Here is a 14,954-nt window from a genome sequence, read left to right as displayed (position 1 = left end):
TTTCCTGTTGCATAAAAGTAAGCAAAAAGACAATTATATATAAAACAACTTGCCTAAGCACTTTATAGATATACGTTCAGTATTTTTTCACATAAAAAGAGAGAGAGAGAGAGAGAGAGAGAGAGAGAGAGAGAGAGAGAGAGAGAGAGAGAGAGAGAGAGAGAAAATGCAGAACTTCTACATTTCAAAGAGAGAGCTAACAACAAACCCCTCTTCACAGATCAGAGCGTTGGGCATCATCAGCTCCAACCCAACTCATCAACAACGACCTACTGCGAGGAAGACGAATACACCATGGACTCCAGCAATGGCCCCTACATGGACAGTTCGTACCAGTGCATCAAGTTCCACAACTTCCAGCAACAGAACTGGAGCGTCATCTGCGATGCTGGACTCAAGGAATTGTAAGCGGGTCATGCTTTTATCTTTTGGCAATTGAGTTTTTGTTGTCAGTTCCCATGTAGCATATATCATCGGTCGATTCCACTCTTTTGGTGTTAGGTTATGGGCAAATAGACTCATGTTAGGTTAGATTTGTGCAAATGCTTCTTTTTCCACGAACAATTTTGGAGATAATGACTGCGGGTTTCATTTCAAATAAATATCCGCTGACGAAAATCAGAATTTAGGAGAATGTGATGTTTTAAATTAAAAAGATTGTTTTCTTTGAAGTGTGTAATGCAATACTTCACTCTGTATAAGTATAAAACGTCACTCAACCACTCTGTTCTGTTCATTGGGGAATGTCAACAAGTGTATTGTTAGTAGACCCGAATTGTCGAATCAGGGTCTGTGAAAACTGATGTACATTTGGCAACATAGAAATTTGTTTTACTGACGTTACAGATTACGCAGCGGGTCGGTATTTGCTAATTTGGGTAGGGGAGAGGGGAATGCTTAGTAGGGAATGGGATGATTTGCTTGTGTGTGATGAAATCACATGTAATTCCATGTATTTTGCATATATGTATCATGTAAATACCTCTTTGTAATGCCTACAGTGCATGGAAGTGGGGTGCACAAACAGCACTACCCCCTAACTTAGTAGGAGACTTTGTAGGAACAAGTGTTGGCAGCTTTTAGATCCAGAAAATGAAATAGTGCTTGAGACTAATGATTTTCTTACCTCTTCTTTACTCCTTCAGGAATTTGCAGACCTTCCGGGTGGATGCTGACAAAGGCTTCAACTTCTCCAATCCAGACGACGCTTTCGTGTGCCAGAAGAAGAACCACTTCCAGGTCACGGTTCATTTCCAGGTAGGTTGAGGTTTTAATTCCAGAATCTGACCTGGATTTCAGGCAGAAATTAGGATAAGTCACTCCAGACCTGCTACAAGTTATTCCATATTCTGATTATTATTTCAGGTTCTGAATCTGATTTCTGACAAAAATAAAGATGAGTCATTCCAGAGTCTGACTTAAGTTATTCCAGATTCTAATTGTTATTTCAGGTTCCGAATCTGATTTCTGACAAAAAATTAAGATGAATCATTGCAGAGTCTGACTTAAGTTATTCCGGATGCTGATTGTTACTTCCGATTCCGAATCTGATTTCTGACAAAAAATAATACGATATTCACCAGATTCTGCCTCTGATTCGTGACAAAAATTAAGATGAGTCATTCCAGACTCTGCCTCAAGTTATTTCAGATTTTGAATCTGATTTCTGACATAAATATGTTATTCCAGATTCTGACAAATATTAAGATAAGTCATTCCAGAATCTGACTCAAGTTGTTCCAGATTCTGAATTTGATTTATGACAAATATAGTATGTCATTACAGATTCTGACGCCTATGTCTGATAAAAATTAATATCTGTTATTTATCAATCAATAACTGAAAATTTAATCAAGTTCCCGTGGCTTGAAGGCACGAATAACATTCTCATTATCATATTAACAAATACTTTCCTCTAAGTGTGTCAGTTTTGCATTTTGAATGAAATCCCAGTGAATGAAGTTGCGGTTCTCGTAAGTTCCAACTGCGCATGCCCAAGAAGACGCAAATTCAGAATATTTCTGTTTTTATGAACGAATTTGCTATCGTAGTTGTTTCATGGACTGTTAATTCTCCCCAGACGACTTCTGAACCCGTATTCGTGAAGACTCCCGACGGCCTGCAGAAGATCGACTGCTTCTACGTCCACTTCTTCGGGGTCAAGACCGAGTCCCCTTCCCAGATGATCCGAGTGGAACAGAGTCAGAGTGACAGAACCAAGAAGGCCTTCCATCCTGTGCCGTGAGTCTAACATCTTTCTCTTTCCTTGCTCAGCTGATGCTGAGGTTCATCTCTCGTGTGTTGTCTTGCTTGTTATGGGGTGATGCTTTGAGTTTTTGACATCACCCAGTTTCTTTGTTCTTACGGGGAGAGTGATGGTACTAGAGTGTAAGCCTCTTGTTTGGCAGCTCTTGTTGGGGAACTTCTGATGTTTGTGTACCCGTCTCTTACTTACTGTTACTATGTGTAGAATAATATTAGAAAATCTGTGGTTTTTTCAGACTAATTGGATGGGGCATAAGTCTCTTGTTTAGTAGCTCTTACTAAGGGAAGTATTTGTGTTGAGGTACCCTCTCTTACTTAGCTCTTACTGGCAGAATAGTTAGCTGAGACAGTTGTAGAAAATTATTAGAAAATCTGTGGATTCCTAGAATAATTGGTTGGGGTAAAAGTCTCTCGTTTAGTAGCTCTTATTAGGGGAACTATGGTATTGAGGTACCCGTCTCTGCCTTAGCTCTTACTAGCTCTTACTGAGACAGTGTAGAATGGTATTTGAAAATCAGTGGACATTTCTTTTCAAAACTTCATGGATTCTAAGACTACTTAGGTGACACCTACTTAATTTATTCCAGTTTGGTATAAATATTCTTCAATTTGATATATAACGTGAGACTATGAAAAATAATATAGAAAATCACTGGGCATTTCGTTTCAAAACTTATGGGTTCTTAAATTGGATAACACCTACTTAATTCCGTCCAGTGGAGTATAAAGCACATAATTTGATATATATATACACTATATATATATATATATATATATATATATATATATATATATATATATATATATATATAAATGTATGTATGTATTTGGATATGTATAACTGAATCATGAAAATATGGAACGTGATGAATATATACATATATATATATATATATATATATATATATATATATATATATATATATATAATATATATATATATATATATATATATAAAGGCAAAATCCACAAAGGAAAGAGAAACAATGGTGTGTTGCAAGGCCTTTCGACTTATAGTCCGTTACTTAGCAGACTGAAGAAATATAAAAATTAGTTTACAAAGAAAGCTCGTATAAATAATAGATGGGGATTATACAGGAAAAAATATGTATCTGGAATCCAACACAATTGAAGAATTAGCAAGCCTACCAAAACAGGTTTAATATTTAAGAGAGTTTACAAAGGATTAGGCTCGATGGCTCAGAAGCAGGGACAGGACAATTAAAAGATTTTACAAGGAAGGTGACTGACCACCAAAAAATTTTATAAAAGTACAACTCAGTAATTCTCATTTTGGTAAACAATAAAGATTTTTACAAGGTGAACATTTAAAAAAAAAAAAAAAAAAAAAAAAAAAATATATATATATATATATATATATATATATATATATATATATATATATATATATATATATATATATATTAAACATACAAAAATACATAGAAAATATATATAAGGTAACTAAATTTTAATAAAGTCAGTGGTTTTATTTTTTAGGTCATTCTTGAACATTTTACTTATACAGGGGTCTAAATAATGCATGCCAGTGCTAATATTAAAATTACAACTTGAAGTAATCTGTGTAATAGAGGATTCTGAAAGATTTTCTATGTAAACTCTCTTAAATATTAACCCTGTTTTGGTAGGTTTGCTAACTCTTCAGTTGTGTTGGATTCCAGGTACATATTTTTTTCCTTTGTAATGCCCATCTGTCATTTATATGAGCTTTCTTTGCAAATAATTTTATATTTCTTCAGTCTGCTAAGTAAAGAACTATAAGTTTAAAGGCCTTGCAGCACTCCATTGTTTCTCTTTCCTTCGTGGATTTTGTCTTTATACAGTCATACCCTGAACTTATGCGAATTTAGGTTCCAGAACCCCTCGTGCAAGGCGAATTTTCGCGTAAGTTTGGTCGGTCTCTAAAAATGCTAATAAATGCATATTTCTAAGGTTTAAACACTAAATATGACCCTAATCGTACTCCTAAATTATTAAGCTAACTTTCAAATGAAATTAAAGTTACTGTAATCTCATTTAAAAGTTAGCTTAATACATTACCCTTAAAAAAAGAAATAAATGGTTGGCATAAAACTAGAGAGTTGGAAGAGAATTTCTGTCTCTCTCCCCTTCCGACCGATCTATTTTTAGAAGTCTTCTCAACCTCCTTTTAATAACTTCTTTATTCTACGTCTCTTTCTCTTTGTTCTGAAATGCTTTTTCATGAACAGTGTTTTTTATTTGGACTAACACAACTCTTAGTTATTATGTCTGCTTGTTTTAGAACGTATATGCACACTAGCGCATTTACACTTCGTAGACGGTACAGGTAAAATTAGATCAATTTAAAATGTCTACTCTACAGGTAAAGACGTACAGAGAAATAATAAGTTGTAAAAATGTGTGAGCGCTAACTATGAACGAGAGAGAGAGAGAGAGAGAGAGAGAGAGAGAGAGAGAGAGAGAGATAAGGGTTGTCCTTACTTAAGAGAGTGAAATTATTTATCAATTACTATGGAGACAGAGAATAACACACGAGAGAGAGAGAGAGAGAGAGAGAGAGAGAGAGAGAGAGAGAGAGAGAGAGAGAGAGAGAGAGAAAATTGCTATGAAATCTTTGACCTGCTAATCAGCAACATTCCCCTTTCTTGTCATGTTAAATTGACATGTCTGACAGCTTTGCCTTGGAGCTTATTACAAAAGATGTGGGGAAAGAAATTTGCTTATTTAAAATATGTATCACATGAATTTTGTAAATACAATTTTATTATTATTATTATTATTATTATTATTATTATTATTATTATTTATTATTATTATTATTTAATCTTATTAATCTTATTAATTTTTAAAAATACTTATTGTTAGGTAAAGAATGTATTTATCATATAAAACAAATAAACATATTCATATACCATAAAAATTCTGTCATCTCTGTAAAAGAGAGAGAGAGAGAGAGAGAGAGAGAGAGAGAGAGAGAGAGAGAGAGAGAGAGAGAGAGAGAGAGAGAGAGAGAGAGAGAGGGGGAATTTTTACTTTTATTATTTAATGTTATTCAGTTTACACATAAAAGCTTGAAAACTTATAAATTACATAAAAAATTAAACAAACACTATTGCAGGGTTTCTCAGTATTTGCAAATGTTCACGTGTCTGTGAAAAGCTCATGTATGATAATTAGGTTTCAATGAAAAGTTTGCGTGTCTGTGAATTTGTGCAACTCGAATCACACAAGTTCAGGGTATTACTGTGTGTGTGTGTGTGTATATATATATATATATATATATATATATATATATATATATATATATATATATATATATATATATATATATATATATATATATATATGTATATATAGTTTATATATAATATATATTTTGTAACAAAACATTTTGTGAAAAGAAAGAAAAAGTCATTCTGTGCAGAAAATGTTTTGTAAACACATGCATTTTAAGGCTTTGTTTGTCATAAGGTGAATTTTTAAAATAACTGTTATCATTAAACGGGCAAGTAAGATGGCGTACGGGATGTCGGAGTGAGTAGTCAGGGATATTGAGGGGAGGGGGATGGAGCTGATCAGTTCACTTGCTACTCTGAACAGCCTCATAATGTGGAATATGCAGGTGAGACGTTTATTTATGGGTTTTGCAACAGTTCCATTTCTAGATTACATGGTTGTGAACTCCACTGTTAACAAAAATGGAAATTGGTGATTAGGCCGATGTGAACAAAATACCTCCCAGTCAAATGTATTCTCTAGATACTGAACAATGGGGAAAAAATGCATGTATCATTGACACCCCCTTCTCCGTCAGTGGTATTCACTGGACTCTGGTAAAGGAAAGAAAACCAAGCCTAATGGAATCTCCCCCCCCCCATCAAAGATAGGCCTATTCATTAAACATTGATCAAAGATTTAAAATGTATTATCAAAATCTCTCCTTCTCCATCAAAAGTATTCATCACACACCAGTCAAAGGAAAAAATTCGCCCATGAAAATGCTTTCGTCTCTCAGATTAAAAAGAATGGAAACATTATGGAAAATTCACTTCATTCTTTCCTGTGAAAGGTAGCCTATTCATACAGAAATCGCAAGAGTTAGAAAAGCTGAACATTGTTCAAAGTGCAGTATCCTCCCTACCCACATTCCTTAGTCATCATGATTACTGTCGCTATCACTCATTCAGCATAGACGTAGGCCTAGTCCTGACTCCTGATTCAACAATTCCAGGACAAGGCAGCAGGACAGTTTGCGCTAGAATTCAATGGCCACAAATAAATGTTGCCAAGCAACATTTACACTACTTTCCTGATACGTAAAGCTAATCATTAAAATTAATTACATGAAGTCTGTTCACAGGTGATTTACTAGCTAAAGGAACTCTAATGTTACATTTTTCAATAATCTGCAAGAGAAAATCAGCATTAAAAGGCTTGCAATTGAGTTACCTAACGTGCTTCATCAACCCCCCACCCCATATCCTTAACTACTCACTCTGACATCCCATATGCGCCAGCTTATTTTAAAAATTCACCTCACCGACAACGAAGCCTTAATGTACATGTTTATAGAATATTTTCTGCTCAGAATGATTTTTTCTTTCATTTCCCAAAATATTTGCATAAACTCATGTTACACTTGTATGTGTGTGTGTGTCACCCTCATATCAGACATCCAGAACAAGTAAGACACACATACACACACACACACACACACAAAACCTCTTCTTTCCCTTAAGAACCTTTCCCCTACTTTTTAAAATTCTATGGGCATCTTCTATCCGGCAGGGTCGAGCTGAAACCAGAGCAGATGGGCAAGATCACTGTGGGGCGCCTCCACTTCTCGGAAACCACCAGCAACAACATGAGGAAAAAAGGCAAGCCGAATCCGGACCAGCGCTACTTCTACCTGGTGGTGGCCCTGAAGGCCCACAGCGGGGACAGTGCCTACACAGTGGCCGCTCAGGCTTCGGAGAAGATCATTGTTAGGGTATGTGTGTGTGTTTGTGTGTGTGTGTGTTTTGAATTTTGTCTATAGGCCTATCTAGGCAAGGGCACAACTGGGTTAGACAGAAGGCCAAAATTTTGCTAGTAGAGCGGTGTGTGTGTGTGTGTGTGTGTGTGTGTGTGCTCTGATGTTTGTCTATAGGCCTATCTAGGCCAGGGCACAACAGAGTAGGGAGATAAGGCCAAAACTTTGATAGTAGATGGAGAGAAAGGTGACTTGTGAGAGAGGTTTAGACTGACTTTGATTAGACTGTGTTGCAAGTCATTTCTTGATATTTTAACTCTTTTGTTGTTGTTTAAGTAAATAAGCCCGTAAACATATATTCAAAAGCAAACAACTCGTTCGGTAATTAAGAATAATTGATAAAAGGAGTAGAAGGAGATAACAACTAAAGAGAAAGAGAATTAGAAATAATTGATAAAAGGAACAGAAGGAGATAACAACTAAAGAGAAAGAGAATTAGAAATAATTGATAAAAGGAATAGAAGAAAATAACAACTAAAGAGAAAGAAAATTAGAAATAATTGATAAGAGGAATAGAAGAAGATAACAACTAAAGAGAAAGAGAGAATTAGAAATAGTTGATAACAGGAATAGAAGGAGATAACAACTAAAGAGAAAGAGTTCAAAGGTGAATAAGCAGAGAAGCGGGAATGTTCGCCGTGAAATGGAAAAGCGAGATAAACAGGAGACGGCGAAAATGATAAGACAAATGAGGAAACCTTGAAAATGAATGAGTGCCAAAAGAAAGCCTGATTTTAGAGATGGAAGGACTACAGTATAGACAGTAAGTTTGGTGGGATGAAACTTTACCATGAATTAGCATTAAAACAAGAAATGCTAAATACAAAGATAAATTTAAAGTTAGTTGAAAAAATAATGTCAGAGATAAACGAACACAAAAAGGAATACTGTAGAATGATTAACACGTAAGTCTGAGAATGCCTGTAACTTGTTCTCTTCAAGACCTGTTTAAATGATGCACATGTGCAATAGGCCTAACAACGAGGAACAGTCCTACCCAGAAATCCATTGCAGCCTTTTCATTCAAGAATTTTATGTTCAGTGCAAGCTTTCTTGCTGTTATTATTATTATTATTATTATTATTATTATTATTATTATTATTATTATTATTATTATTATTATTATTATTATTATTATTATTGGTGAAGAAATCCACAGTGGTGTAAAAGTAATTAAATATTATTTTAGAAATATATACACAAACGAAAACTTTCGAGAACCTTCTCAGTCGAGCAGGTTCTCGAAAGTTCTCGTTTGTGTATAAATTTCTAATATATATTTACACTGACACCACTGTGGATTTCTTCACTATTTTAGTGACTCATGACATCATGAGATTTTTCTGGATTATTATTATTATTATTATTATTATTATTATTATTATTATTATTATTATTATTATTATTATTATTATTATTATTATTCAATTGAATTCTGGATAGTTACGATGTTCACTTATTGACTTCTCTGTTATAATTTCCGTTCAAATCTCCATATTGCGGATAGTGCCATCGGTGTACCTCACGTGGTACACTGTAAGCATTGTTAAAGGGAACATGAAAACTTAAGCAAATTAAATGATAAACTCTGAAAAAAATATAATTTCTAATTTCCTTGATAAATTAACTTCAAATGAAAGAAAACTATAAAATTTGGAAAAATATATTAATTTCTAATTTCCGTGATAAACTGATCTCGAAATAAAAAGGAAACTATAAATTATGAGATATAGATTGTCATATTTTCCATTTCAGTTAACTTCAAATTAAAGGAAACTATAAAATGGAGAAATATACCGTCATATTTTCCATTTCAGGCCTCCAACCCCGGGCAATTCGAGAGCGACGTTGAATATACCTTCCAAAGGGGCACCTACCCAGAGTCCATCTATCACATGGGCAGGGTTGGGGTCAACACCGACCGACCTGACGAAGCCTTGGTCATCAACGGCAATCTCAAGGTCACCGGGCAGTTCCTCCAGCCTTCGGACAAACGGGCCAAGAAGGATGTTGCTGAGGTGCCGTTGGACTTCTTCTTCTTCTTCTTCTTCTTCTTCTTCTTCTTCTTCTTCTTCTTCTTCTCAATAATTGTATATGATTTGGCCCCTTCTTCTTCTTCTTCTTCTTCTTCTTCTTCTTCTTCTTCTTCTTCTTCTTCTTCTTCTTATTATTATTATTATTATTATTATTATTATTATTATTATTATTATTATTATTATTATTATTATTATTTGTTTATGATTTGGCCCCTTCTTCTTCTTCTTCTTCTTCTTCTTCTTCTTCTTCTTCTTCTTCTTCTTCTTCTTATTATTATTATTATTATTATTATTATTATTATTATTATTATTATTATTATTATTATTTGTTTATGATTTGGCCCTTCTTCTTCTTCTTCTTCTTCTTCTTCTTCTTCTTCTTCTTCTTTCTTCTTATTATTATTTATTATTATTATTATTATTATTATTATTATTATTATTATTATTTGTTTATGATTTGGCCCTTCTTCTTCTTCTTCTTCTTCTTCTTCTTCTTCTTCTTCTTCTTCTTCTTCTTCTTCTTCTTCTTCTTCTTCTTCTTCTTCTCAATATTTGTTTATGATTTGGCCCCTTCTTCTTCTTTCTTCATTTTTTGCAATTAAAGGTGAAGGCTGGTCACTCAAAATCAGTCAATCATTAATTTCATCCTTTCTTCATTTTTTGCAATTAAAGGTGAAGACTGGTCACTCAAAATCAGTCAATCATTAATTTCATCCATTCTTCATTTTTTGCAATTAAAGGTGAAGACTGGTCACTCAAAATCAGTCAATCATTAATTTCATCCTTTTCTTCATTTTTGCAATTAAAGGTGAAAACTGGTCATTCTTCATTTTTCATCCTTTCTTCATTTTTGCAATTAAAGGTGAAGACTGGTCACTCAAAATCAGTCAATCATTAATTTCATCCTTTCTTCATTTTTTGCAATTAAAGGTGAAAACTGGTCACTCAAAATCTGTCAGTCATTAATTTCATCCTTTCTTCATTTTTTGCAATTAAAGTTGAAGACTGGTCACTCAAACTCTGTCAATCATTAATTTCATCCTTTCTTCATTTTCTGCAATTAAAGGTGAAAACTGGTCACTCAAAATCTGTCAGTCATTAATTTCATCCTTTCTTCATTTTTTGCAATTAAAGGTGAAAACTGGTCACTCAAAATCTGTCAATCATTAATTTCATCCTTTCTTCATTTTTGCAATTAAAGGTGAAAACTGGTCACTCAAAATCTGTCAATCATTAATTTCATCCTTTCTTCATTTTTTGCAATTAAAGGTGAAAACTGGTCACTCAAACTCTGTCAATCATTAATTTCATCCTTTCTTCATTTTTTGCAATTAAAGGTGAAAACTGGTCACTCAAAATCTGTCAATCATTAATTTCATCCTTTCTTCATTTTTTGCAATTAAAGGTGAAAACTGGTCACTCAAAATCTGTCAATCATTAATTTCATCCTTTCTTCATTTTTGCAATTAAAGGTGAAAACTGGTCACTCAAACTCTGTCAATCATTAATTTCATCCTTTCTTCATTTTTTGCAATTAAAGGTGAAAACTGGTCACTCAAAATCTGTCAGTCATTAATTTCATCCTTTCTTCATTTTTTGCAATTAAAGGTGAAGACTGGTCACTCAAACTCTGTCAATCATTAATTTCATCCTTTCTTCACTTTTTGCAATTAAAGGTGAAAACTGGTCACTCAAAATCTGTCAGTCATTAATTTCATCCTTTCTTCATTTTTTGCAATTAAAGGTGAAAACTGGTCACTCAAACTCTGTCAATCATTAATTTCATCCTTTCTTCATTTTTTGCAATTAAAGGTGAAAACTGGTCACTCAAACTCTGTCAATCATTAATTTCATCCTTTCTTCATTTTTTGCAATTAAAGGTGAAAACTGGTCACTCAAAATCTGTCAGTCATTAATTTCATAATTTTTGCAATTAAAGGTGAAGACAGTCATTCTGTCAATCATTAATTTCATCCTTTCTTCATTTTTTGCAATTAAAGGTGAAGACTGGTCACTCAAACTCTGTCAATCATTAATTTCATCCTTTCTTCATTTTTGCAATTAAAGGTAAGACTGGTCACTCAAAATCTGTCAATCATTAATTTCATCCTTTCTTCATTTTTTGCAATTAAAGGTGAAGACTGGTCACTCAAAATCTGTCAGTCATTAATTTCATCCTTTCTTCAATTTTTGCAATTAAAGGTGAAGACTGGTCACTCAAAATCAGTCAATCATTAATTTCATCCTTTCTTCAATTTTGCAGTTAAAGGTGAAGACTGGTCACTCAAAATCAGTCAATCATTATTTTCATCCTTTCTTCATTTTTTGCAATTAAAGGTGAAGACTGGTCACTCAAAATCTGTCATTCGTTAATTTCATCCTTTCTCCACTTTTTGCAATTAAATGTGAAGACTGGTCACTCAAAATCAGTCAATCATCAATTTCATCCTTTCTTTATTTTTTGCAATTATAAGTGAAGACTGGTCACTCAAAAACTGTCAATCATTAATTTCATCCTTTCTTCATTTTTTGCAATTAAAGGTGAAGACTGGTCACTCAAAATCAGTCAGTCATTAATTTCACCCTTTCTTCATTTTTTGCAATTAAAGGTGAAGACTGGTCACTCAAAATCAGTGAATCATCAATTTCATCCTTTCTCATTTTTTGCAATTATAGGTGAAGACTGGTCACTCAAAATCAGTGACTCATTAATTTCATATTATCTTCACTTTTTGCAATTAAAGGTGAAGACTGGTTACTCAAATTCAGGTAGTCATTAATTTTATCCTTTCTTCATTTTTTGCAAATAAAGGTGGAGACTGGTCACTCAAAATCTGTCCGTCATCAGTTTCTATATTTTCTTAATTTTTTTGCAATTAAAGGTGAAGACTGGTCACTCAAAACTAGTCAATCATTAATTTCATCCTTTCTTCATTTTTTGCAATTAAAGGTGAAGATTGGTCTCTCAAAATCAGGTAGTCATTAATTTCATATTTTCTTCACTTTTTGCAATTAAAGGTGAAGACTGGTCACTCAAAATCAGTCAATCATTAATTTCAACTTTTCTTCATTTTTTGCAACCTGGTCACTCAAAATCAGTTGGTCATTAATTTCAACCTTTTTTCGTTTTTTGCATTTAAATGTGACCGGTGGTCACTCAAAATCAGTCAATTATTATTTTCATCCTTTCTTCATTTTTTGCAATTAAAGGTGAAGACTGGTCACTCAAAATCTGTCAATCATTAATTTCATCCTTTCTTCATTTTTTGCAATTAAATGTGAAGACTGGTCACTCAAAATCTGTCAATCATTAATTTTATCCTTTCTTCATTTTTTTTACAATTAAATGTGAAGACTGGTCACTCAAAATCAGTCAATCATTAATTTCATATTTCCTAAATTTTTTTGGTTAAAGGTGCGCTCAAAATCAGTCACTCAATAATTTAATCCTTTCTTAATTTTTTTGCTAAGAAAGGTGAAGACTGGCAACTTACAATCATTCTGTTATTAATTTCAATCTTTCCTCATTTTTTCAATGAAATGTGAATTTTGGTCACATGAGGCTAATGATTATTGTTTCTGTTTCAGGTCGACACCAGAGAACAGCTGAAGAACGTATCCAATCTTCGCGTTGTGACCTACGCTTATAAGGACGAGTTCGCCGAAACCGCTGGCATAAGACCTGACGAAGTTTTTGACACCGGAGTCATTGCTCAGGAGGTAGGTAGGGCCGCTCTCTCTCTCTCTCTCTCTCTCTTTCGTGATACTGTGTTCCTCATCCTCATGACGAGAGAAATTAAGTCTCTCTCTCTCTCTCTCTCTCTCTCTCTCTCTCTCTCTCTCTCTCTCTCTCTCTCTCTCTTGTGATGCTGTGTCTCTACTATTCTCTGAATAGCCTTATGTCTTCCTCTGTCATGACTGAAAGAAATTAAGCCTCTCTCTCTCTCTCTCTCTCTCTCTCTCTCTCTCTCTCTCTCTCTCTCTCTTGTGATGCTGCGGCTCACTCAAGCTCTGAGTGGTGTTGTGTCTTCCACTGTTATCATTACTGGCACAAACTAAGGACTGTTAATATGAATTCAGTTGTCATTAGACATTTTTTCTTTTGTGTCTTACAAAAAAATAGTAAAAGTAAAATAAAGCAAAATGCTAATCAGTAAATTTAACCTAAAAACAACAACAAAGACTCGTTCAGTATTCAGTACCGAAGAACTAGTCCACAACTGATGGAACGAAATGTAAAAACTTGAAAAAACCCACCTTAGTTTGCCATGATATCGATGCTTTCCAAGCAAATAATGCTTGTGTACAGGGTAATCTTCTTACACAAGAAGATATGTTATTCAATTTATTCCACACAGGAAAATGAAAGATGTAAATGGTTACAATATGCCCAGTAGTTTCGTCTTCCAATGGACCTCTTCTTGGAGCGTTCATTAAGGACAGACTGTGTGTAGGTGTGTGTGAAATTAGTGCACAGAAGTAAATTCATGTGTATTGTTGTTCAGTAACTGCAAGTTTAGTTTACCCGTGTGAATTAGAGAGTAATATTTGCCTGAAAAATCAAAGGAAGACATATTTTAATGGTGGATGTCCGTGAGAGCTCCCATTTTGTAATGGTTATCCAAATTATGACAATGTTTTTTCACTATAATCTGTTGTTATTATTATTATTATTATTATTATTATTATTATTATTATTATTATTATTATTATTATTATTACTGGAACAGTCTCCCTGAGGATGTCGTGCAATTGGAACTTCTAAAGTTCAAGAGAAGACACAATGCGCTAATACTCTAATATGATTTTCCTTGTATTTTAATAATTTACATAATTTTTTATATATTTATTAATTTGTAGATTTATTTTTCTTTTTTAATAAGTGATACATCCTTTCTGTATTTCCCATTACCTTTTGTTACTTCTTTCTAATGAACACCATAATATTCTTTGGAAGCTTGAATTTTAAGTCAGTGGCCCCTCTGGTGGATTTGTTCCGTATGAATAGTGTTCATCTTTTGAATAAATAATAATAATAATAATAATAATAATAATAATAATAATAATAATAATAATTATTATTATTATTATTATTATTTATTATTATTATTATTATTATTATTATTATTATTATTGCTTGCAGCAGGTCACACCAAAACGGGTGTGAAATAGATGTTCAAAAATACACAATACAGTACAGGTCTTTCAGAATATGTATCGAAATATAATCGTAGTTGTGGATACATAACCGAATAATGATAATGATGATGTTGATGATTGCTATTTATTTCAGGTGAAAGAAGTCATACCAGACGCCGTGAAAACGACAGGAGACTTGACTCTGTCCAATGGTGACAAGATTGACAACTTCCTATTTGTCAACAAGGTATCATTTACGTTTATGAATCTTTTATAGTAGTTGTTTTTATTTGTATATTTATTTTTCTTGGTTCAATTACTGGGCTCTTGACTAGATACAACACTGCTTTATATTTGTCTAACTTTAGAGTTTTTTCTTATTATTAGACGTTATTCCAGGTGTATGAATTTTATGTATTTATTTATTTATTTATTTATTTATTTATTTATTTATTTATTTATTTATTTATTTATTTATT

At 33.2% G+C, this 14,954-nt stretch overlaps 1 protein-coding gene across 6 annotated transcripts in view; it reads left to right on the top strand.

Annotated features, from left to right (window-relative positions):
• The window catches only part of LOC136847046 (myelin regulatory factor), a 255,697-nt gene that overhangs the window by 230,668 nt on the left and 10,075 nt on the right, over positions 1-14,954 (top strand). For all 6 annotated transcript variants that reach the window (XM_067118287.1, XM_067118284.1, XM_067118282.1 and 3 more), the window contains 7 exons: positions 221-404; positions 1,146-1,257; positions 2,081-2,241; positions 7,057-7,258; positions 9,118-9,318; positions 12,925-13,056; positions 14,630-14,722. In XM_067118287.1, coding sequence (XP_066974388.1) covers positions 221-404; positions 1,146-1,257; positions 2,081-2,241; positions 7,057-7,258; positions 9,118-9,318; positions 12,925-13,056; positions 14,630-14,722 — 1,085 coding nt within the window. The remainder of the gene's footprint in view (positions 1-220; positions 405-1,145; positions 1,258-2,080; positions 2,242-7,056; positions 7,259-9,117; positions 9,319-12,924; positions 13,057-14,629; positions 14,723-14,954) is intronic.

The sequence above is a fragment of the Macrobrachium rosenbergii genome, chromosome 16 (genome assembly GCF_040412425.1).
Source record: "Macrobrachium rosenbergii isolate ZJJX-2024 chromosome 16, ASM4041242v1, whole genome shotgun sequence".
Lineage (NCBI taxonomy): Eukaryota > Metazoa > Arthropoda > Malacostraca > Decapoda > Palaemonidae > Macrobrachium > Macrobrachium rosenbergii.
This window is presented reverse-complemented; position numbering and strand designations above follow the sequence as displayed.